The sequence below is a fragment of the Ranitomeya imitator genome, chromosome 3 (assembly GCF_032444005.1).
Source record: "Ranitomeya imitator isolate aRanImi1 chromosome 3, aRanImi1.pri, whole genome shotgun sequence".
NCBI lineage: Eukaryota > Metazoa > Chordata > Amphibia > Anura > Dendrobatidae > Ranitomeya > Ranitomeya imitator.
This window is the reverse complement of record NC_091284.1, coordinates 141,238,480-141,264,394: the sequence shown is the minus strand read 5'-3', so window position 1 is coordinate 141,264,394 and position 25,915 is coordinate 141,238,480. Positions and strand designations below refer to the sequence as shown.

The 25,915-nt window shown below is 43.7% G+C and overlaps 1 protein-coding gene across 3 annotated transcripts in view; it reads right to left on the bottom strand.

Moving 5' to 3' along the window:
• The window catches only part of POLA1 (DNA polymerase alpha 1, catalytic subunit), a 557,049-nt gene that overhangs the window by 397,281 nt on the left and 133,853 nt on the right, over nt 1–25,915 (bottom strand). For all 3 annotated transcript variants that reach the window (XM_069761539.1, XM_069761540.1, XM_069761541.1), the window contains exons 23-25: nt 23,036–23,160; nt 22,213–22,362; nt 21,658–21,780 (exon numbers count right to left, since the gene is read on the bottom strand). In XM_069761539.1, coding sequence (XP_069617640.1) covers nt 21,658–21,780; nt 22,213–22,362; nt 23,036–23,160 — 398 coding nt within the window. The remainder of the gene's footprint in view (nt 1–21,657; nt 21,781–22,212; nt 22,363–23,035; nt 23,161–25,915) is intronic.

The following is a 25,915-nucleotide window of genomic DNA, read 5'->3' as shown; positions in this document are numbered from 1 at the left end:
CATAATAATGGTTATTCCAAAGAAGGATAAGGACTTGGGGAAACCGGAGTCGTACCGCCCAATTTCTTTACTAACAATTGATGTCAAGCTTCTGGCCAAGGTGTTGGCTATCCGACTCTCTAGTGTTATTGCGAGTCTGGTGCATTCGGACCAATCTGGCTTTATGCCTGACAGATCCACGGCGATCAATTTGCGCAGGTTGTATGTAAATTTGCAGGTAGAGTCTGATAACGGTGGTCGTAGAGTGATTGCATCGCTAGATGCGCATAAGGCGTTTGACAGTGTTGAATGGGGGTACCTCTGGCAGGTGCTGGAATGTATGGGGTTTGGTCCGCAGTTTGTGGCCTGGATACAGCTGCTGTATTCATCACCGTCGGCTAGAATTAGAGTGAACGGGGAGCTGTCTCGACCTATAGGGCTGGCTAGGGGTACTAGGCAGGGATGCCCGCTTTCACCCCTCCTGTTCGCGCTGGCTGTAGAACCTCTTGCCGCTAAGATTCGGCAGTCTGATAGGGTCCCTGGGTTTAGGTATGGGAAAATAGAGGAAAAAATAGCGTTATACGCGGATGATGTTTTGCTGTTCCTGGCGGATCCAGACGATTCACTAAGAGGGGCCATTGAAATTGTTGAGAGATTTGGTGCTGTGTCAGGATTGACAATTAATTGGGAGAAGTCGGTTCTTTTTAGGGTGGATGACGTAGGTGAGAATGTAAGTGAGGATGTTGGTGATGAAAGGCTACAGGTGGTTTCCAAATTTAAATACCTTGGAATATATGTCTCGGTGCCAATTGCGGAGTACCTACAAAGAAATTTGGCTCCTGTTATGGGGGTACTCAAGGCGAAGGTAGATGCCTGGAATAAATTACATCTATCGGTCGTCGGTAGAGTAAACCTTATTAAAATGGTCCTGATGCCTAAAATTCTATATGTTTTACATAACGCACCAATTTGGATCCCGCGGGGGAAGTTCAGGCAGATTAATGCCCTCTTTAGAAGTTTGATATGGGGTAGACAATATCCACGTATTAGCCTGGAGACGCTTCAGCGACCCAAGGAGGACGGTGGTTTGGCTTTGCCCAACCCGGAAATATACTTCCTTGCGGCCCAGAGCCAGCATTTGAAGGGCTGGGCGCGGGAGGCGTCATCCAGTGCAGTACAACATCTAATGGAAGAGGTGACGGACCGACGACCGATGGTCAGGTGTTTGGAAGATGGCTCTTTGGGCGCTTTGGGGAAAGTACACCCAACCCTGTTCCTGATTCGAAAATTATGGAATAGACTAAAGCAGATTCGTGGGGTTACAGGGTTGACTAAATTCACACCGATATGGTCTAATAACAATTTAAAGGAATTTGAGGCTTTGGGAGGACTGATGGAATGGCAGAATAAGGGAATTTGTTTTGTTCACCAGATAATTCAGCAGCAAGCTTTGAAGTCCTTTTCTCAATTGCAGGAAGAATTTGGGCTGCGATCCACAGGGGAATATCAGTATGCGCAGATGAGACATGCCTTTAGAGCTCAGAAGAAGAAGGTGGATTTCAGAATTCAGGATGATATTGTGTTGGAGTATGTGTGTGGTGACGGGACTACAAGGGGAGTTATTTCCACTCTGTATAAGGACCTAATGCACACGTTTTTACTAGATTTCCCTATAAAGGCGAGAGCTAAGTGGGAGAGGGACGTAGGACCGATGGAGAATGAAACCTGGGAATCGGTGATGGAGTGGGTTCCGCGACTATCCTTGAGTGAACCATATAGACTCTCGCAGTTATATATTCTGCATAGAGTATATAAATCTCCGGAAGTGCTATACAAAGCGGGATTGCGTGCCAATTCTGAGTGTCCGAGGTGTGCGAGTGAGAATGCTGGAATATATCACATGATGTGGACGTGTCCTAGGCTGGCTGCTTTTTGGGTGGTGGTTTTGAGCCGGGTTGAAGTAGCGTATAAGTGTAGAGTTCTTAGAGACCCGATGGTATGCGTTCTGGGATATGTGGAAGAAATTAGAGTTGATAATACTTGGAAGGTTGCAATTGCTAGGCTACTCTACATGGCAAGGAAAGTGATAGCACGAAATTGGATTAATGTGGAACCACCTACGAGAAGGGAATTTCTCCAATATGTTCAAAATGGTTTAAAATTGGAAAAGGGGGTGTACAAAAAAAGGAGGAAAATAGATATGTATAATAAGATGTGGTCTCCTTGGCTTGAATTGGAATGAGGAGTATAGACGTCGAGTTTCTTAAGATCTGGATAAGGATAAACTACACGAGGCAGATAATGCCTCAGTGGGGTATAGATTGGGAATGAGCTGTCTTAGGGGTGTGGGGGGTAGTTGGGGTAATGTTGGGGTGTATTGAAATAAGAAAACGTGCATGTGATATAATGCAATGTAAATGACATCCGGATGTTCTTCTTTATTTTGTTAATAAAAATTTATTTAAATAAAAAAAAAAAAGGGACTAAAGGTCCCCCATACACTAGATAAAAGCTTAAGAATTCCTGATTCACTTCCGACAGACGTCGCGGCAAAGTAAGATCAAGAACGTCGAACTTCAAATCCAGATCCTTTTATTGTCCCAGAAGACACCACACCATCAGTTGTCTGGCACTGGCTAATGGCATGGGTGGCATCAGCCAGCAGTATCACATGTATGGGGGCCTCCCAACCTCTTGGCACATTGGCGTCCCATCGGCTGATTCTTTTGTTCTCTGTGAGATAGGCCGCTGACAGAGGAGCTCTCAGAAGTGATGAGCATGTTCACCAATACCAATGAGATTCCAAGTGCAGTGAGATTGCAAAAAAGTGCAATCCCACACTTGTTTTTTGCTTGGCTTTTTTGCTAGGTTCACTAAATGCCAACATTGACCTGCCATTTTGATTCTGCAGGTCATTACGAGTTCATAGACACCAAACATGTCTAGGTTCTTTTTCATCTAAGTGGCAAAAAAAAAATCCACTTTGCTTTTAAAAAAAAAAAAAAAAAAAAAAAAAAGCGCAATTTTCAGATACCCGTAGCGTCTCTATTTTTCGTGATCTCGGGTTGGATGAGGGCTTATTTTTTTAGTTCCAAGCTGACGTTATTAATTATACCATTTTGGTGCAGATACATTCTTTTGATCGCCTGTTATTGCATTTTAACCCCTTCATGACCGGGGGATTTTTCGTTTTTCCGTGTTCGTTTTTCGCTCCCCTCCTTCCCAGAGCCATAACTTTTTTATTTTTCCGTCAATTTGGCCATGTGAGGGCTTATTTTTTGCGGGACGAGTTGTACTTTTGAACGACATCATTGGTTTTAGCATGTCGTGTACTAGAAAACGGGAAAAAAATTCCAAGTGCGGTGAAATTGCAAAAAAAGTGCAGTCCCACATTGGTTTTTTGTTTGGCTTTTTTGCTAGGTTCACTAAATGCTAAAAATGACCTGCCATTATGATTCTCCAGGTCATTACGAGTTCATAGACACCAAACATGACTAGGTTATTTTTTATCTAAGTGGTGAAAAAAAATTCCAAACTTTGCTATAAAAAAAAAAAAAAAAAAAAAAAAAAAAAATGCGCCTTTTTCCGATACTCGTAGCGTCTCCATTTTTCATCATCTGGGGTCGGTTGAGGGCTTATTTTTTGCGTGCCGAGATGACGTTTTTAATGATAGCATTTCGGTGCAGATACGTTCTTTTGATCGCCCGTTATTGCATTTTAATGCAATGTCGCGGCGACCAAAAAAACGTGATTCTGGCGTTTCGAGTTTTTTTCCCGCTACGCTGTTTAGCGATCAGGTTAATACTTTTTTTTAATTGATAGATCGGGCGATTCTGAGCGCGGCGATACCAAATATGCGTAGATTTGATATTTTTTTTATTGATTTATTTTGATTGGGGCGAAAGGGGGGTGATTTAAACTTTTATGTTTTTTTTATTTTTTTCACATTTTTTTAAACTTTTTTTTTTAACTTTTGCCATGCTTCAATAGCCTCCATGAGAGGCTAGAAGCAGGCACAACCCGATCGGCTCTGCTACATAGCAGCGATCTGCTGATCGCTGCTATGTAGCAGAATTGCACGTGTGCTGTGAGCGCCGACCACAGGGTGGCGCTCACAGCGACGGGCAATCAGTAACCATAGAGGTCTCAAGGACCTCTATGGTTACCATTCACAAGCATCGCCGACCCCCGATCATGTGACGGGGGTCGGCGATGACGTCATTTCCGGCCGCCCGGCCGGAAGCGGTAGTTAAATGCCGCTGTCTGCGTTTGACAGCGGCATTTAACTAGTTAATAGGTGCGGGCAGATCGCGATTCTGCCCGCGCCTATTACGAACAGCTGAACAGCTGACATGTCCCGGCTTTGGTGCGGGCTCACCGCGGAGCCCTGCATCAAAGCAGGGGAGCCGGCATCGGACGGTATAGTACGTCCGATGCCGGTAAGGGGTTAATGTAATGTCGCGGCGACCAAAAAAAAAAAAAAAAAAAACAAATTCTGGCGTTTCAAATTTTTTTCTCGCTACGCCATTTAGCGATCAGGTTTAACCTTTATTTTATTGATAGATTGGCCGATTCTGAAAGCGGCGATACCAAATATGTGTAGGTTTGATTTTCTTTTTTTTTTTTTGTTTTATTTGAATGGGTCGAAAAGGGGGTGATTTAAACTTTTATATTTTTTCATATTAAAAAAAATTATTTTTTTTTACTTTTTCCATGCTTCAATAGCCTCCATGGGAAGGCTAGAAGCTGGTATAGCCTGATCGGCTCTGCTACATATGAGCAATGCTCAGATCGCTCCTATGTAGTAGATTTACTGCATTGCTATGAGTGCTGACCACAGGGTGGCGCTCACAGCAATCCGGCATCAACAACCATAGAGGTCAGGAGACCTCTGGTTATCATGCCGACGCACCACTGAACCCTGATCACGTGACGGGGGTCAGCGATGCGCTCATTTCCGGGCCGATGGCCGGAAGCGTTAGTTAAATGCCGCTGTCTGCGTTTGACAGCAGCATTTAACTAATAGCGGCGGGTGGATCGCGATTCTATCCGCCGCTATTGCGGGCACATATCAGCTGTACAAAACAGGTGACATGTACCGGCTTTGATGCAGGCTCACCGCCGAACCACATGCGCTGGATCATATCGCCACACTGCACGCCACAGGTCAATGAGACGTGCATGGGAGGAGGATGCCATTATAATGAAAAGAGGAGGCATGGATTTCTTCCAGGCACCGCACGCCCTGGAGCCTGGAAAAAATCATTAGCATATAACAACTGCTTTTCTCAAGAAACTACACTGCAGCTATGAGGCATACAGGCAAGACTGGTTTAACAATTCTATTACCTGTATGCCCATAGTAATAGCTCAAAATCGTCCAAGGGGTGACAGATTCCCTTTAAAGACAGGTTTCGCAGCTGACATCAAATTTTAGAGTATAATTAATTATGGACAAGCAGCTTCCAAGGGATTGTAAAATTGATAGGTTTATGACCTAGCAAAAGTGTCGCCAAAGCTACAGTGAAACAATAAGAATGTCTTTCATAGCATTTTTATGATAGTCTGATGAGATGTATTTATTTGCATGCCTTGAATTCTATCCGGTAAAACGATATCCCTCACAAAGTGGTAAAATTAATGTCTACAAAGACGAACACTAGACATTCCAGTAATGCCTGGTACACACGGCAAAAACACCGAGGCATGTAAAGAGTCTATGAGACCTACATCTACGGTAATTAGCGAGTAGACACTGGATGTCAGTTTTCGGTAGAGGCAATATTACGTGATAAAAAAACAACTAAATATTCAATATAAAGAACGGAAATGTAAACGGGAAACATTGTACAATGAATTGGAAAGTTCTGTGCATCTGAGCCGGACACAGAGGTTGGTTCATGGTAAAATAATTCATTAATGTGACAATGACTGTAAATTCCACATTTATTTTGGCTGTAAGGACAATCGCCCACCTGTCTTGTGTCATAAAGCAAGTAAATGAAGAGACACTTAATACACCAAGCGTTAAGTGACAGGATACCGATGCCACGCACGCTACCTTGGCCCATCATGCAGAGAAGATTTCTAGGCTCCCTTGTGAGACTGACTCACAGAACAACTACGGTACACATTAGAGAAATAAAAACGAGAGTATTGTCTGTCCTGGAAAGCAGAGATTAAATCAGTGATGAGTTTTTGCAGCCATTTAAATGTGTTAGTAGGAAGTAATATGTCAGTACAAAATGGCTCTCTGATGTCGGCAGAGTTCATAATGTAATGCTCAGTGTAATAGAGAACAATTATTACACACAGAAGGCCCAACCGAGATGTCACATTCTCATCTATACCTCGGCATCAGACTTGCCCAATTCCTAGATGACATGTGCGGAGACTATGGGAAGTGGCTGTATTCTCCATGCTGTACTACTTCAGTCCTTGATAACAGAGGCCATCTACAGCAGAGATTATTCATACTAAACAGAAAGGGATTAATTACGGTACTTTTCAGGCTTTGCCCTTCACAGCCGCCATACTTCAAGCAATGGGCTGTGCAGCGAAGTGTAGAACAGGCGCTCCCACACCACCTTTTGTGGCCACGAGTGCCGCTGTTTAGTTAAAAAAAAAAAAAAAAAAAAAAGAGAGTATATATATATATATATATATATATATATATATATATATATATATATATATATATATATATATATATATATATATATATATATATATATATATATATATATATATATATATATACTAGCTGAAGAGCCCGGCGTTGCCTGGGCATAGTAAATATCTGTGGTTAGTTATAGCACCTCATTTCTCTTATTTTCCCATCACGCCTCTCATTTTCCCAATCACATCTTTCATTTTCCCCCTCACACCTCATTTTCGCCCTCACTCCTTTCATTCCCCCCTAACACTTGTCATTTCAACCTCACATCTGTCATTTTCTGATCACTCCACTATTTTTCCTCACTCCTCTCATTTTGCACTCACACCTTTTCATTTTCACCTCACACCTCTCATTTTCACCTCATCACCTCAGTATATACATGTTTGTCATCTCCCTTATATATAGTATACATCTGTATGTCATCTCCTGTATATAGTATATACCTGTATGTCATCTCCCCTGTATATAGTATATACCTGCTGTGTGTCATCTCCCCTATATATAGTATATACCTGAATGTCATCTCCTTCTATATACAGTATATACCTGCATGTCATCTCCTCCTGTATATAGTATATACCTGTGTCATCTCCCCTGTATATAGTATATATCTGTGTGTCATCTCCTCCTGTATATAGTATATACCTGCATGTCATCTTCTATATATAGCATATACCTGTATGTCATCTCCTCCTGTATATATCTGTAGGTCATCTGCTCCTGTATATAGTATATACCTGTGTGTCATCTCCTCCTGCATATATATGTACCTGTGTCATCTCCTCCTCTATACAGTATATACCTGTGTGTCATCTCTTCTGTATATAGCATATATCTGTGTGTCATCTCCCCTGTATATAGTATATACCTGTGTGTCATCTCCTCCTGTATATAGTATATACCTGTATGTCATCTCCTCCTGTATATATATGTACCTGTATGTCATCTCCTCCTCTATATAGTATATACCTGTGTCATCTCTCCTGTATATAGTATATATCCGTGTCTCATCTTCCCTGTATATAGTATATACCTGTGTGTCATCTCCTCCTGTATTAGACCTCGTTCACACGTTATTTGCTCAGTATTTTTACCTCAGTATTTGTAAGCTAAATTGGCAGCCTGATAAATCCTCAGCCGACAGGAAGCCCTCCCCCTGGCAGTACATATTAGCTCACACATACACATAATAGACAGGTCATGTGACTGACAGCTGCCGTATTTCCTATATGGTACATTTGTTGTAGTTTGTCTGCTTATTAATCAGATTTTTATTTTTGAAGGATAATACCAGACTTGTGTGTGTTTTAGGGCAAGTTTCGTTTGTCAAGTTGTGTGTGTTGAGTTGCGTGTGGCGACATGCATGTAGCGACTTTTGTGAGATGAGTTTTGTGTGGCAACATGCGTGTAGCAACTTTTTGTGTGTCGAGTTGCATGTGACAGGTTAGTGTAGCAAGTTGTGTGCAGCAAGTTTTGCGCATGGCGAGTTTTGCGCGTGGCGAGTTTTGCGCGTGGCGAGTTTTGTGTGAGGCAACTTTTGCGTGTGTTGCAACTTTTGTGCATGTGGCAATTTTTCCGCGTGTGCAAGTTTTGCGTATGGCGAGTTTTCCATGAGGTGAGTTTTGCACTTGTGGCGAGTTTTGCAAGAGCCTAGTTTTTGCATGTGGCGAGTTCTGCGCGTGGTTAGTTCTGCGCTGCGACTTTTGTGTTTCGACTTTTATGTGGCGAGGTTGGTGTATTTGTGGTGAAATGTGTGCTGAGGGTAATACGTGTTCAAGCACGTTGTAGTGTGTGGCGCATTTTGTGTGTGTGTTCATATCCCCGTGTGTGGTGAGTATCTCATGTCAGGGCCCCACCTTAGCAACTGTACGGTATATACTCTTGGCGCCATCGCTCTCATTCTTTAAGTCCCCCTTGTTCACATCTGGCAGCTGTCAATTTGCCTCCTACACTTTTCCTTTCATTTTTTCCCATTATGTAGAAATTGTTTCGTGATTTGGAAAGCGCGGGGTTAAAATTTCACCTCACAACATAGCCTATGACACTCTCAGGGTCCAGACGTGTGACTGTGCAAAATTTTGTGGCTGTAGCTGCGACGCCTCCAACACTTTTCCTTTCACTTTTTTCCCTATTATGTAGATAGGGGCAAAATTGTTTGGTGAATTGGAACGCGCGGGGTTAAAATTTCGCTACACAACATAGCCTATGACGCTCTCGGGGTCCAGACGTGTGACTGTGCAAAATTTTGTGGCTGTAGCTGCGACGGTGCAGATGCCAATCCCGGACATACATACATACATACACACACACACACACACATACATACATTCAGCTTTATATAGTAGATACAGCACAGAGCCACGTAGTATACAGCACAGAGCCACGTAGTATACAGCACAGAGCCACGTAGTATACAGCACAGAGCCACGTAGTATACAGCACAGAGCCACGTAGTATACAGCACAGAGCCACGTAGTATACAGCACAGAGCCACGTAGTATACAGCACAGAGCCACGTAGTATACAGCACAGAGCCACGTAGTATACAGCACAGAGCCACGTAGTATACAGCACAGAGCCACGTAGTATACAGCACAGAGCCACGTAGTATACAGCACAGAGCCACGTAGTATACAGCACAGAGCCACGTAGTATACAGCACAGAGCCACGTAGTATACAGCACATAGCCACGTAGTATACAGCACAGAGCCACGTAGTATACAGCACAGAGCCACGTAGTATACAGCACAGAGCCACGTAGCATACAGCACAGAGCCACGTAGCATACAGCACAGAGCCACGTAGCATACAGCACAGAGCCACGTAGCATACAGCACAGAGCCACGTAGTATACAGCACAGAGCCACGTAGTATACAGCACAGAGCCACGTAGCATACAGCACAGAGCCACGTAGCATACAGCACAGAGCCACGTAGTATACAGCACAGAGCCACGTAGTATACAGCACAGAGCCACGTAGTATACAGCAGAGCCACGTAGTATACAGCACAGAGCCACGTAGTATACAGCACAGAGCCACGTAGTATACAGCACAGAGCCACGTAGCATACAGCACAGAGCCACGTAGTATACAGCACAGAGCCACGTAGTATACAGCACAGAGCCACGTAGCATACAGCACAGAGCCACGTAGTATACAGCACAGAGCCACGTAGCATACAGCACAGAGCCACGTAGCATACAGCACAGAGCCACGTAGCATACAGCACAGAGCCACGTAGTATACAGCACAGAGCCACGTAGTATACAGCACAGAGCCACGTAGTATACAGCACAGAGCCATGTAGTATACAGCACAGCCCATGGAGTATATTACACAGCCCACATAGTATATAACACTGCCTAGGTAGTATACAGCACAGAGCCACGCGGTATCTAACACAGCCCACGTAGTATACAGCAGTGTGGGCACCATGTCCCTGTTAAAAAATAATTAAAATAAAAAATAGTTATATACTCACTTCTTGGGGTCCAGCGGAGCTCCGGCGATAGGCGCGCGGCTGCTGCCATCTTCCGTTCCCAGGATGGATTGCGAAATTACCCAGATGACTTCGCGGTCTCGCGAGACCGCTAAGTCTTCTGGGTAATTTTTCAATGCATCACCGGGAACGGAAGATGGCAGCAGCCACGAGCGGCTCAGCGGACAACGGAGGGTGAGTATAGCAGTTTTTTTTGTTTTTTTATCATTACATTTTTTACTATTGATGCCGCATAGGCAGCATCAATAGTAAAAAGTTGGGGACACATAGGGTTAATAGCGGTGGTAATGGAGTGCGTTACCCGCGGCATAGCGCGGTCCGTTACCGCCGGCATTAACCCTGTGTTAGCGGTGACCGGAGGGGAGTATGCGGGCGCGCCGGCCACTGACTGCGGGGAGTAAGGAGCGGCCATTTTCTTCCAGACTGTGCCCGTCGCTGATTGGTAGTGGCTGTTTTGCGGCGACCAATCAGCGACTTGGATTTCCATGATAGACAGAGGCCGCGACCAAACCATTGAATATCCTTGACAGACAGAAGGACAGAAGGAAGTGACCCTTAGACAATTATATAATATATATATAATTTTTTTTTTTTTCTAAAAAAGGAGGCAGCCCATCCAAAATAGTGAAAACATAAGGAATAGGATCCCTTTTTCACCAACACCAGCTACATTTCAGCTCTCTATACGGAGCCTCTCTGACAATTTGGGAAAGGCTCAATGAGAGCTAAACATACTTTATGTTGGTGAATAAAGGATCCTTACTTTATCACTATTCTGCATGTGCGGCTTCCTTTTTTGGGATTTTTCTTTGATAGGAAGCTTTCACCCATTTAGGCAGTGCTGCCGTTTTTCCTGGAGATATATAGCTGTAGAAAAGCATTTCCTAGTTCTGACTACAGTATGGTACGTCCATTAATCTTTCCTTATTTCTTTTTCCAATAGCTACAGCTTCCAAAGAGAACTACATTTTCTAACTCAATAATTATATTCTATAAGGCTAGGTATCTTCACTTCATACCCAAATTTTAGATTTTATTGCAACTTACACTTCAGTCAGTTTATTCTTCTATTGATCTGTGACATACTTCCTGCCAATGGAACAAGGATCATCTAGCAGTGCTTCTGAAAATATGAATCCGGCCTCACCAATGTGGCGCCCCCTAGCTGTTCGTGTCACGCTAGTGGAAGAATTCATATCCTGCACAGTCCTTTCTCAGACTTCACCTATCACTGGTTTTAGCTAAATAAACTAAACTCATTTAGTGTTTTAACATTATAAGGTGCTCAAAGAACAAAAGAAGAGTTAAACAGAGATCATTTTTAACACTGATTTTCAATACAGATGGTGAAAACCCGCAACACTTAGGTTTATCTCATAAAGCCCATACATTACCTTGGTTTATTTGGTGAAGTGACAGTAGAAAAAAAATTTGAGAAGCCTTCCTTAGAGGTCATATTGTGCTACTAAAAAAATGACAGATGCCTCGTTGCATCAGAATTGCGCATGTTAATTATTTCTGATTTAGTACATTGGTTTCCGAATGAGCCCATCATCAACGCTTCTGTCAGGTTAGTTATAAATCTATCTATACATACTATTCCAGGAAGGGGGAGTAAAGAGACAAAGCTGGAATGACCTTCATAGTCCAACAACTGGTGCATAATGAATGGCAGCAGCAGAATTTCTGGCATGCTAGCAGTGCTTTGATGACAGTCACGTGACACAATGACATGCTACCATTAAAATATTTGCTATTGTTTCAATTGACGCCATTTCATGGCAATACTACACTATAACAACACTGCAGCTAAGGGAGCCTCCTATGTGTTAAAGTCCAAAGGAAATAGTGTCACCATCATTGATAGAAAATACAGTTGAGTAATAAAGAAAATCCTTAGTAAGTGGCTGCCAATACAAGTCACCGGAAAATTGCAACTACTACAATTTTCAAAGAAATTCCTAAACAGTTTAGTTTTACCAATATTTCAGCCCTTCATCGTTTCTCATTGTTGGTGCGTTGCATAGACCCAAACGTTCCTCCCCCCAATCAAATTGTTTCTGGAAAATCTTTCTGCCAGCTCAGAACGGACAGGAGGAGAGAAACTATCCAAAATGAAGATTTTTGGTACTTACTGTAAAATCTTTTGCATGGCCTTCATTGGGGGACCACCTACTATATAACTGTCTAAGGGTCACTTCCATCTTTCTGTCTGTCTGTCCTTCTGTCTGTCACGGATATTCATTGGTCGCGGCCTCGGCCAGTCATGGAAATCCAAGTCGCTGGTTGGTCGCGGCAAAACAGCCACGACCAATCAGCGACGGACACAGTCCAGCGGCAACATGGCCGCTCCTTTCTCCCCGCAGTCAGTGCCCCCTCCATACTCCCCTCCAGTCAGCGCTCACACAGGGTTAATGGCAGCGTTAACCGACCGCGCTATGCCGCGGTGTAACGCACTCGGTTAACGCTGCTATTAACCCTGTGTGACCAACGTTTTACTATTGATGCTGCCTATGCGGCATCAATAGTAAAAAGATCTAATGTTAAAAATAATTTAAAAAAATAAACCATTATATATGCTCACTGTCCGTCGGCCCCTCGGATCCACAACAGGCCTTTCCCGCTCGCGAACCTCCGGTAACCGGCACATGTTGCGATCTCGCAAGATGATGACGTAGCGGTACCACGAGACCGTCATCATCTTGTGAGACCGCAATGCACTCTTGAGACCGGAGCGCGCGAGGAGCGTCGGTAACTGATTCACTTGGATCCGGGGGCTCTGGAAGGTGAGTATATACCGTAACTATTTTTTATTTTAATTCTCATTCTGGGCTGTGCAATATACTACGTGGCTGGGCAATATACTACGTGGCTGGGCAATATACTACGTGGCTGGGCAATATACTGCGTGGCTGGGCAATGTACTACGAGCCATAAGTTATTTTGCAGCTACCTGAAAGCTGACACTGAGAACACATCTTTTATTTATAAAAAAAAAAAAAAAAAAAAAAAAAAAAAGGCTCTCCTACACTACGTTACGCTTGGGCAGCCAACACCCGGTTGCTCCCTTAGTGTAAAAGCAGTAGGAGGTGCAAGCTTCCATCCGACCAAACAATGGCTGCCGTGTCCTCAAATGAAGACTACGAGAAAGATTTACGGTAAGAACCAAAAATCTTTATTTCTCGGTCGCTTCACTGGGGGACAAAGGAACCATGAGATGTCCAAAAGCTGTCACCAGGTTGGAAAATTAATACCAGTAATGCAAAAGGAGGAATAGTAATCCCTCAGGTTACTACTCGGGCAACTGCTACTTGTAGTACCCTTCTGCGAAGACTTGCAAAGGTAAGAGCTCTACAAAGACATGTACAGAAGACGAAATAGTAGCCCTATGCAACAGAAGCCTGGAGGTGTAAGAGCCAGGGCTTCTACCCCACAGGAAGGCGAGGTAATACCCTGGCTTGAGCATCCTAGCTTAGCCCAACCTTACACACTGGCAAACTGAACCCAGAGAACAATGGCGGGCTGACATCTGCCAAAGCAGACTGCGATGACCCACAAGGCAACCGAACATCTGATAAGGAAAACTTTCAAACATCTGTCTTCACAGCCGATGGAATAAAAAGGAGGTTTATATAGAAACTAGCTGAAGAGCCCGGCGTTGCCTGGGCATAGTAAATATCTGTGGTTAGTTATAGCACCTCACTTCTCTTATTTTCCCATCACGCCTCTCATTTTCCCAATCACATCTTTCATTTTCTCCCTCACTCCTCTCATTCCCCCCTAACACTTGTCATTTCAACCTCACATCTGTCATTTTCTGATCACTCCACTATTTTTCCTCACTCCTCTCATTTTGCACTCACACCTTTCATTTTCACCTCACACCTCTCATTTTCACCTCATCACTTCAGTATATACATGTTTGTCATCTCCCTTATATATAGTATACATCTGTATGTCATCTCCTGTATATAGTATATACCTGCTGTGTGTCATCTCCCCTATATATAGTATATACCTGAATGTCATCTCCCATGTATATAGTATATACCTGCTGTGTGTCATCTATGACGCTCTCAGGGTCCAGACGTGTGACTGTGCAAAATTTTGTTGCTGTAGCTGCGACGCTTCCAACACTTTTCCTTTCACTTTTTTCCCCATTATGTAGATAAGGGCAAAATTGTTTGGTGAATTGGAACGCGCGGGGTTAAAATTTCACCTCACAACGTAGCCTATGACGCTCTCAGGGTCCAGACGTGTGACTGTGCAAAATTTTGTTGCTGTAGCTGAGACGCTTCCAACACTTTTCCTTTCACTTTTTTCCCCATTATGTAGATAAGGGCAAAATTGTTTGGTGAATTGGAACGCGCGGGGTTAAAATTTCGCCTCACAATTTAGCCTATGACGCTCTCGGGGTCCAGACGTGTGACTGTGCAAAATTTTGTGGCTGTAGCTGCGACGGTGCAGATGCCAATCCCGGACACACACACACACACACACACACATTCATTCAGCTTTATATAGTAGATAACTTACAATTAAAAGGCATAGCCAAGGATAAGATCTAAAAATGAATATAGAGACACTTCTATGAATATGAGAAAGGGGTCTGCCATGTTGCAGAAGGGTGCAGTATTTAAATTCTGGATCACAGGCATTTTCACACTTGCACAGACACAATAATTAAATAACTAAAGTAAAACAATTATTGGTTCTCAAACATAAATCTGACAAAGGAGGCTTCCCGGTGTCATTCTCTCACAAATATATCTTATCTATAGTACAACATCTTACAGAATACACAACGTCTAAGATAGGTCTGCTTGTCAGTCCCATGTCTGCCTCCGAATGATACTAAAAGGTACCTTCACACAACGATTTCGTTAACGATATCGTTGCAACGTCACGCTTTTTGTGACGTAGCAACGATCCCGCTAACTATCTCGTTATGTGTGACAGCGACCAACGATCAGGCCCCTGCTGGGAGATCGTTGGTCGCTGGGGAATGATCAGGACCTTTTTTTGGTCGCTGATCACCCGCCATCATCGCTGGATCGGCGTGTGTGACGCAGATTCAGTGATGTGTTCACTGGTATCCAGGGTAAATATCGGGTTACTAAGCGCAGGGCCGCACTTAGTAACCCCATATTTACCCTGGTTACCATTGTAAAAGTTAATAAAAAATAAAAAAAATAAAAAAAAACAGTACATACATTCCGATGTCTGTCACGTCCCCCGCCGTCAGCTTCCCTGCACTGACTGTCAGCGCCAGCCGTAAAGCAGAGCACAGCAGTGACGTCACCGCTGTGCTCTGCTTTACGGCCGGCGCTGACAAAGTCAGTGCGGGAAGCTGACGCCAGGGGACGAGACAGACATTGGAATGTGAGTATGTACTGTTTTTTGTACTGCGCTTAGTAACCCGATATTTACCCTGGTTACCCGGGGACTTCGGCATCGTTGAAGACAGTTTTAACAATGCCGAAGTCTTTCCCCTGATCCTTGGTCGCTGGTCGTGATCGTTGGTAAGTCGTTTAGTGTAACGGTACCTTAAGCTAAACTGAAAAAATGGGTGTAGACTGTTGGGGAGGAGTAAGGTTTATTAAAGGGAACCTGTCACCCCGTTTTTTGAGATTGAGCTATAAATACTGTTAAATAGGGCCTGCGCTGTGTGTTCCTATAGTGTATGTAGTGTACCCCGATTCCCCATGTATGCTGAGAAATAACTTACCAAAGTCGCCGTTTTCGCCTGTCAATCAGGCTGGTCAGGTCGGGAGGGCGTGGTGACATCGCTGGTTCTTCCTCAGCTTTACGTTGGTGGCGTAGTGGTGAAGACACAGCGCGCGATCTGCGCTGTCATCCCTTTCGTCGGTGGGGGCGGCCATCTTCCTGGGGCCGCGCGTGCGCAGATCGAGTGCTCTGCTGCACGGGGCTTCAGGAAAATGGCCGCGGGATGCCGCGCGTGCGCATTAGAGATCGCGGCGGCCATTTTCCCAAAGCCGAGTTTGCATCTCGGCTTTGGGAAAATGGCCGCCGCGATCTCTAATGCGCACGCGCGGCATCCCGCGGCCATTTTCCTGAAGCCCCGTGCAGCAGAGCACTCGATCTGCGCACGCGCGGCCCCAGGAAGATGGCCGCCCCCACCGACGAAAGGGATGACAGCGCAGATCGCGCGCTGTGTCTTCACCACTACGCCACCAACGTAAAGCTGAGGAAGAACCAGCGATGTCCCCACGCCCTCCCGACCTGACCAGCCTGATTGACAGGCGAAAACGGCGACTTTGGTAAGTTATTTCTCAGCATACATGGGGAATCGGGGTACACTACATACACTATAGGAACACACAGCGCAGGCCCTATTTAACAGTATTTATAGCTCAATCTCAAAAAACGGGGTGACAGGTTCCCTTTAAGATGTATTCTTATTGTCGGATTATTAACCCAAGGTTCCTGTGTCCCCCAGTGAAGCGACCGTGAAATTGAAATAACCATTAAAAAGTTATTTTATAAAGTTATATCACTTCCTTGCTTGTCAGCATTAAGGAAAAACTAGCGAACCTTAACCAAAACCTATAGGATCATCCTCCTGGCACAGAATCAGGAATACCTACAGACTGATCAGAATTCAGCACCTTTTTATCTTACACTCTCTCTCTACTTTATGTTAAAAGGGACCGGTTAAGGCATTTTATGGGGCTTACTAATGCTGCACTGTTTGAGAAACGTACCGTACCTCAATTCTGCAGCATCACATATGTAAGTGTAGCAGGGCGTCTCTTTCCTGGGCTAATCCTGCCATGGATCTTCCAATCATGCCTCGCTTGGCATGAGTAACAGCATACATAACCATTGTACCAAACAGGGAGTGTATACAAGCTGGAATTTCCATCCATGGAGCCAGGGTTAGAAGGTCAGAGGCAAGACTACTCCGGTGAAAGATGGCCTGTTGGACTAGTCCTGCCTTATTAGTGTACGTGAACTGCAGGATTAAAGCTCATTTTTTAAAGCACTGCAGCATTACCAAGGCTTATAAAACATCTTATCTGATTAAGGAAATTCCCATGCATACTTCAATATTAACAATTGAGAACAGTCAGGAGACCTGACCGCTTCCCTTTAAGACTGTAGAAATATATAGGTAACTGTATGCAGGTACACCTGTGTGCACGTGGCATGAACATGTATATATTTGGACACAGGTTGTTTCCACCTGTCTTATTCTTATTACTCGTTTGTTGTTGTTGTTCTCCTATAATTGGTGTATTGGTTACCTAATAAAAAAAAAAAAAAAAACCTTTACTAATCTGTTGAACACATCCCGGACTTCTGAAAGAACAACATTTATTTTCCGTGTTTCTTCTGTGCCAATGATAAACTATTGAATCCAACAGTTAGAGAAAGGCCTTACTGGATGAAAGCTGTACTTTTATTATTTTACACTAAATGATGATTTAGACATAATGCTAATGCACTCAAACACATTTTTTTTAGTCAGTAACAGCAATAAAATTCAAAATAAAGCTAAAAATGAAGCCCCATCCCTGCAGTTATGTACGAATAGAAAGTGGTTCACAATATAGGCTCAAACACAGGAGAAAAATGTAACTCCAGACACCTGGAAACTAATTATGAAGTGCCATTTTGTCTTTTCTTCCCATCAGCAGACTATGGGAAAGCTACGCTACACTCAGGACAACTACAGATAAATCAATCAGAGAATTTCTGGAACAATGAGAGCGCTAGAAGCTATAAATAAAAATTAAAAAGAAAAATGGAAAGATGCAACAGTTGTGAAGACGGTGTAGGTTACAGTTGTGTCAGAAGTAGAAAGGGCAGGGGCGAAACAAATCTCCACCAATAGCATGATCTTTGTGATAATCTATCATACATGCTTGGCATGCCCTGTGTAACAGAGAAAGGTTGCTGGGCTTAGCCAAAAGGTTCTGCCTTGTTATCTAGACCAGCTGCTGTGAGAGAAGGGGGGAAAAAATAACATTGACCAAAAGTACACTACAAAACCCATAAAGTTAGAGTAATCGCAAAAAAAAAATAATAAAACAAAAAAATGGACTAATACGGGTTGCGAACCACTAATTAAGTTGGCCATCCAAATAATCGTAGTTTTAATATATTCACATACTTTTACAATCTACTTTTGCACTTTGGACACCGTAAATTAAGAACGACCATAATGATGTTAGCATGTGCAGCACGGTGGCTCAGTGGTTAGCACTGCAGTGCTAGGATCCTCAGCTCAAATCCCACCAAGGACAACACCTGCAAGGAGTCTGTATGTTATCCCCGTGTTTGTGTGGGTTTCCTCCAGGTTTCTCTGGTTTCCTCCCACACTCCAAAGACATACTGATAGGGAATCTAGATTATAATCACTGTCCACATTGGGAAAAACAATGTTTTAAAGCACTGTGGAACAATTTATCTTTATTTAAAGGAAATTTGTCACCAGGTTTGGCACAATAAGAGATACGGCCACCACCTTTCAGGGCTGATATACAGCATTCTATAATGCTGTATATCTGCCCCCAACCCGACCTGAAAGAGAAGAAAAATAACTTCATATACTCACCTGCAGGGCGGTCCGGTGGGTGTCGCCCCACTTGGTCCGTTGCCTTCCATCTTCTTACGATCCCCGTCCTCCTGCTTGCTTTGTGCGGATGACGCATCCTTTCATCATCCACACAGTTTCCTTAGCACAGCTCTCCTGCACAGGCGTACTTATCTGCCTGTGCACATTGGCCGGGGCACTCTGACCTTTCCTGGCACCTGCGCACTGCAGTACTTTGCTCTGCCCTCAACAAGCAGAGAAGTGTGCCTCCGCAGGAGTGCGGTGCCAAGGAGACGAGTCATCAACATGAAGCAAGCAGGAGGCGGCATCGCAAGAAGAAGGGTAGCGCCGAACCAAGACCAGCGACGCCCATCGGACCAGACCGCCCCGCAGGGGAGTATAATAAAAGCTATTTTTCTTCTCTTACAGGTATGTGAGAGTGGGCAGTTGCCATCATTAGGGGAACAGCCATCTATTGTAAAAAAAAATAAATAAATAAAATAAATAAAAAATGGCAATACTAGGCAATGTACGTGGGTAAATAATGAAGTCAACACAGTAGTTGTTAGATCGCCATCTCAGCAAACCTCTAAAAGGGGTTTTCTATTACAGAGGTATTGATAGCTATGCTTAAGGTCGCTGATGAACATTAGAATCGCGGAGGCCTGATAACGTATATCACCACTAACCACCTATTCCCAGCTCCGTCAGTGTCCGGATGTAAATGGTGAAGGAACAGCACAGCTCCGTACACTGTATAATGGCTGTTCCAGGTTTCTGCAGATCAGCTCTGATATAAATGATAGGAGCTAATGAGCCGTACAGGACAGGGGCCAATAAACAGGGTATGGGGGAGTGCTATTCCGCTTTATACACGGTTTACACACAGACGCTGACCGAACTGGTAACAGCTGACCCGTGGTGGATCCAGTTGTCGGACCCCATCGCTCTAATATTAATGATTTATTCTAGGGATAGTTCATAAATGTGTGTGTAATGGAAAACCTCCTTTAAAAAAGGTATTGTTCCCTTATTAGGATACCAAGTTTGGGCAGGGCAGCCCTCCACAGAGTCCTAAAAAGCCAAATGAGCATATTTAGGCCAGATGGCACCATTGCAGGTACAGCGGCTATTTGTAGTGCTCTATTTTACAAGCACATAATATATGAGGTGATAAAATTCCCCATGATAATTTGTTTCTCCAACTTGCACTTAGATTCTATTTTCTCACCCCTTAAACAAGACAATTGATAAACACCAAGATTTCAATTTATTCATAAATATTCAGGAGGAATAACAGGAATTGCACAAGTGCAGTTAAAAAAATGCACCAAAATAATGTCAAGGAAAGTAAGTGTCTCCTAAAATAAAACATGTCAGGCGTGGTGACAGAGCCGCCTCCAAGCAACAAGAGAGATAAAAAGTTTCAACTATTCAATAAGAAAATGATTTCAGGTAACAAGTACATTTTATTTTTCCTTCCCCAAATAAATAAAGGGATACAAATACATGACAACTAAAGAGAAAAAATATGGAAGACAGCTGCAAGAACCAAGACTGGCAGCAGAATCTACAGAGGGGAATAGGATAGCTACAGCCATTACTGAACAAGCCAGAAATCTGCTGGCAAATTATGAAACGATAATTATGTATCAGATGGAAGGACGGAGCATATATCCGCGAGTCGGGCACAGCTGCATTATCATATAGTCTCGAACATATTGATTACTACAATAACCTAAACATGAATAGTCATGGTCAGAGATCAGAAAGAACAAGGGGGCTCGGTGGAGCCGATTTATATTTCAGTATCATAGACCACCCTTATTAAAACTCTAAAAGAATTCAATAAAACCAAAAATTCCCTCATTCCACACGGCGCTAGTCTGGTATATTACACCAAACGAAAACGCAAATTAAAGCACTTCCCAATATATGCTGTAACGGTCATCACTGTCCCACAAATTACATTTCACATCCAATACACGAGGTTTGGGGAGATTTATGTAACAAGCTTGTACAGAGGAGGCTTAAAAAAAAAAATACCCAGAAAACAAAAGTTGCTGATATTGTAATAAATGTTGATTGAGTCAACCAATTAACTCAGAGAAGGGGGCAGAAAAACAAAAACTAATTGGGGCCCTTTCACACTTTATTACAAGACTCCTTAACAGTGAAAACAAAAGTTCAGATGCATGAAATCTGTTAATTGTTTAATGATCTCATAGTATCTATCGCCACCTAGTGACACCTCTGCTGCGGGAACCTTCCAGCCCGAGAGATCCGGCACATCAGCCGGCAGAGGACATGGCAGAAGCAGGCACCTACGACTCCCGTCACAAGATCTCAGTCTCTAACATACATATTAACCTAGGAATTCTGTGGAACGCACATTAGATTTATAGCAGGCCGTAAAGCACGTGATTATAGAAACTTAAAAAAAAAAATAGCAATTGTATATTCGAATAATAAAAACAAGTAATACTGCAGAAATAGTGCATCACGTGTAACACCACAGCAGGGAGATTAGCGGAGGGCACGGCTCTTATTACAGTACCTGGCACTCAGAATAAATACTTTTATCGTCGTGCCATGATTCCTTATCATACATTCCCCTCTCTTCACACCTTGTCACTGTTACGGCTCCTAAGCCTTGTGCATCTTACATTTTAATACATTGGGATAAATAAAGCAAACGTAAAAACATTAAATTTTACAATAACCCCTTTATAAACTAGATTACTAGAATTGGTCTGCCACTACATTTAGTTAAAGAACGCCCAACGTGTTCAGAACAGAGGTCAAGAACATCGACACAAAGAAAAACACTGGGAAGACGCGGCACGCATGTGACAGATACGATCAGCTGTTGTCGCTGGATTACCCTACAGCAGGCGCAGTGGACAGTCATAAGATGCCGTGGCAGGGAACGCTTACCTCTCGCCCTTGATGAGTGACCAGAGCCGCCAGGGGCTTGGCATAGAATCTGCTGTAAGAAAAGCCCAGGCAGCCATACATGCTGTTGGCAGTGAGCTTCAGAGCCTTCTGTCTGATGTCATACTGAAAGTAGAACAAAAATTAAGTAAGCAATCAAACGGGAAAGTGACTGACCTGTTCTCAGAAATAACGTACTACAGACCGACAATGACCCTTATACCCACGTCCAACTAAAAGGAGAAGAAAAAAATAGTAATTCCGATCTGGATACAGAACTTTCATACAAAATGTTATAGCAAAGCCGGCGAGTTCCACAAATCTTGTTACTATTTTTAAGAGTAAAAATTAAACATCTACCTAATAATATATTGCACAATATTAATAATAATCACTGACTTTCCGTGCATGCCTGTGATGATGTACATCAGTGTATTTTGAGGGTTATATACAATTAATATATTTCAAACTAAACATAAGCAGCACTGCCAAGAATGCCATAATCAGCCCAGGAATGGGGACATGAAATCCTCCAGCAGGCCCCCAGCTCATCATTACCTGCAGGTACACGTCTGGATTGAGGTCGGGCTGTTTCATCAATTGCTTGACATGACGTCTTCTCTCCACTAGTTTCCGGATCTCCCGAGGTAAGATTCCCATTTCTAGATCAGAATTAGGTAGCTCTGGAATCTCATCTTGATCCTCATCCTGCAACAACGCAGAAAAAAATGCAATAAGCAAGACCATCCTTAATTCTGCTTCCTTCTCTGGGAAATCGCATCTCAAGCAGCAGCATCTGCTAGTCTCTCGTAGCTATAATCTGTCCTAAACCGCTGTCCCTGCTCAAATGTGTGATTATCCTGCAAGACGCAAAGCAGCCAAAAAGAAAAATCTGAATCTAACAGTGCTTCCAGAAGCCCTAGCTATTTTATTCATAAAAGGGAAACATGACTTGTGATCAACTGGGTAGCAGCACAATTAACCCATTGCTTATGGCAGGTTTGCAGAAAAGGGGTCTGTCATTTAAGGCAGGAGCTTGCTAAGCTGCACGCGGCATATAAGGTAAGCATGTCACCTGAAGTGGCACAGCTCTTAATGACGGTCCCTAACTAACAAGTGCTGAGGACACATTGCAGTACAGAGAAATCATTGCATTGTATGCAGACTGACCATACGCTTCATTCTTTACCATGATAGTCCAGGTCATTATGTTGCACGTCACACAAGCTAATTCTCTAGTCTGTTTCTGCATAGTTTGATACGTTTTACTTTCTTTCGGCAGAGAAGATCATTTACATAAATGCAGCCATTTCATGGAAATACTTGGGCACACGCACTTGTAGAAATGGTTGTGCCAACGATCACTTTGCAGCACACCAACCTCTTTAGCGTTCTGAGCATTAGCAGCTGTGCGATGCACCGTGGTGAAGCAGATGTTATACTCTTGGATAATGGAGGGGTACAAGCTGTTAAAATCCAGAAGCAAAATGAACTTGTCATAAAACCCTAAAGAGGAAGACAGAAATTACAAAATTATTCTAATGACTGATGACAATTCTATAAAGGTAAGGCCGGCCTAAAAGAGAACCCAAAGCCACGCAAGAAAAGAGTCATGACGTTAATGCCGGGTTCACACGAGCGTATAAAAAAATAGTCAGCGTTTCATCCAAAAATTCAGGCAACGTTTTTTTTCTTTGCTTGTCATCTGTGGGCAATCTGATTTTTTACCACAGTAGTCAATTTACAAGACCATCTACAGTTTCCTTTGTTAAAAACGGCAATGTATTCGTAAAAACGTATGCTATACATATTGCATCCAAATGGGCCGAGTGCAGTCTGATTTTTTTTTTTTTTTTTTTACGGACTGCACTCCGAGCAAAAATATGGTTGTGGGAATGAGTCATAACAGGCATTTATTCATTATGGAATATAGTAAAAATGTAAAATGTGTCACAGCACTCTTACACTATAAGAGGAACATGCATACAGTGCATTGCTAAAGTATTCACCCGCTTGGCTTTCTATATATTTGGTTACATTACAACCTGTGTTTACACATTTTTGTAATCCGATTTGTGTGTGATGCATCAGCAATAAATAGTCTAAGTTGGTGAAGTGAGAAAAATATTGGCATAATTTATGGGATGAAATAACTAAAAATTGGCATGTGGATATTTATTCACTACTAAAAATTTCTGGTGCAAGCAATTACCTTCATAAGTCACATGCTCAGTGACAGGAAGTCCACCTGTGTGCAATCTAAGTGTGGCATGGTCAGTCAGTATATATACACTTTTTCTGAAAGTCAAGAGGCTGCAACACAATTAACCCCTTAAAGACCGCCAATATGCCTTTTAACGGCAGTAGGTAAGGGAAAAAGTGTATAGCGCCCCCCAGAGTCGGATTTTCTCTGGGGTCTTGGTTGCCGGAGGTTAAGGTCGTTTTGTTTTTTTTTGTTTTTTTTTTTACAGACCTCCGGGATGTGATCGCCAGTAATTAACTGTTTAACAGAGGCCGCAAAACAAAAAAAAAAACACAATTTGCCATTTAATTTCTCTGTCCTCTGATGTGATCGCACATCAGAGGACAGAGAAATGGGGTCCCAGATCGCCCCGCAATACTTACCCGTGTCCCCCAGTGCTCCTCGTGGTTCCCCATGGGCGCCGCCATCTTCTTCTGGAAAAAAAATGGCGGGCGCATGTGCAGTGAGCCGGACAGCCGGCATCCGGCAAATCTTTGGGGTCTCGGCTGCCGGGGGTAGCCGAGAAATCAAAGAACATGATCGGGATCGGTTTTTACCGACCCGTTTTGCGATCGCCGGTAATTAACCGTTTAATGGCAGCCGCAAAAAAAAAAAGAAATGCGATGTGTCATTTCTCCTGTTACCCTTGGGAAAATAAAAAATTAAGGGCTAAAAAAAAAAATTTTTGAGGAAAAAAAATATATTTTTTATTTTCACGACTGCATTATAAACTTCTTTGAAGCACTTGGGGGTTCAAAGTGCTCACCACACATCTAGATAAGTTCCCTGGGGGGTCTAGTTTCCAAAATGAGGTCACTTGTGGGGGGTTTCTACTGTTTAGGTACATCAGGGGCTCCGCAAATGCAACATAACGCCCGCAGACCATTCTATCAAAGTCTGCATTCCAAAACTGTGCTCCTTCCCTTACGAGCTCTGCCATGCGCCCAAACAGTGCCGGCTTCCTGGATCACTCCGGCTGATCAGCTGTCCAGCTCCGCAGCTGCATGTGTCTCGGCTGTGTGACAGTTACGTCACATGCATTGGGAGTCCAACAAACAGGCTCTCCAAGCATGGGTCTTGACGGTCATACAGCCGTGACACATGCAGCTGCGGACCCGGACAGCTGATCAGCCGCAGTGACCCAGGAAGCCGGGTTCCCTTTGCAGCTTAGGGCAGTCTCACACATCCAGATAATTCCGGTACCAGAAAAATCGGTACCGGAATTATCCGTGTCAGTGTGCCGGTGCGTTTCTGTGGCACATCAGTGTGGCACATGTGTGCCCACTGGGTACAACACGCACCGTGCAGGAGACAGCGCTAAAGTTTAGCGCTGTCCCCTGCATCTGGTGCTGAAGCCGCGATTCATATCTTCCCTGCAGCAGCGTTTGCTGTAGAGAAGATATGAATAATCGTGTTTAAAGTAAAGATCAATGACTCCACCCGCCTCCCACCCACTGTTAGGGAAGGTGGAGCCGCATATTCATGACTGTAATAGGCGGCCCCACGTGACTGCTCATACAGTAGAAGGTGCGGCCAGGACAGGAAGCAGCGCCAGCCAGCGAGGGAGCCGGGTGAGTATTTTAATAACAGCGGGGGGGCGCACAGGGGGTGGGAGGGGGCTGGGCACATCGAGCTTTATTTTAAACACGATTATTCATATCTTCTCTACAGCAAACGCTGCTGCAGGGAAGATATGAATCGCGGCTTCAGCACCAGTGGGGGGGACAGCGCTTATAGTAGCGCTGTCTCCTGCACGGCACACGGACTGCACACGGACAACGTCCGTGTGCGGTACGTGTTTTACACGGACCCATTGACTTTAATGGGTCCGTGTAATCCGTGCGCTCCCACGAACACTGACATGTCTCAGTGTTTGGCACACGGAGACACAGTCCGCAAAAAATCAATGACATCTGCACAGATGCATTGATTTTAATGTGTCTACGTGTGTCAGTGGCTCCGGTACGTGAGGAAACTGTCACCTCACGTACCGGAGCCACTGACGTGTGAAACCGGCCT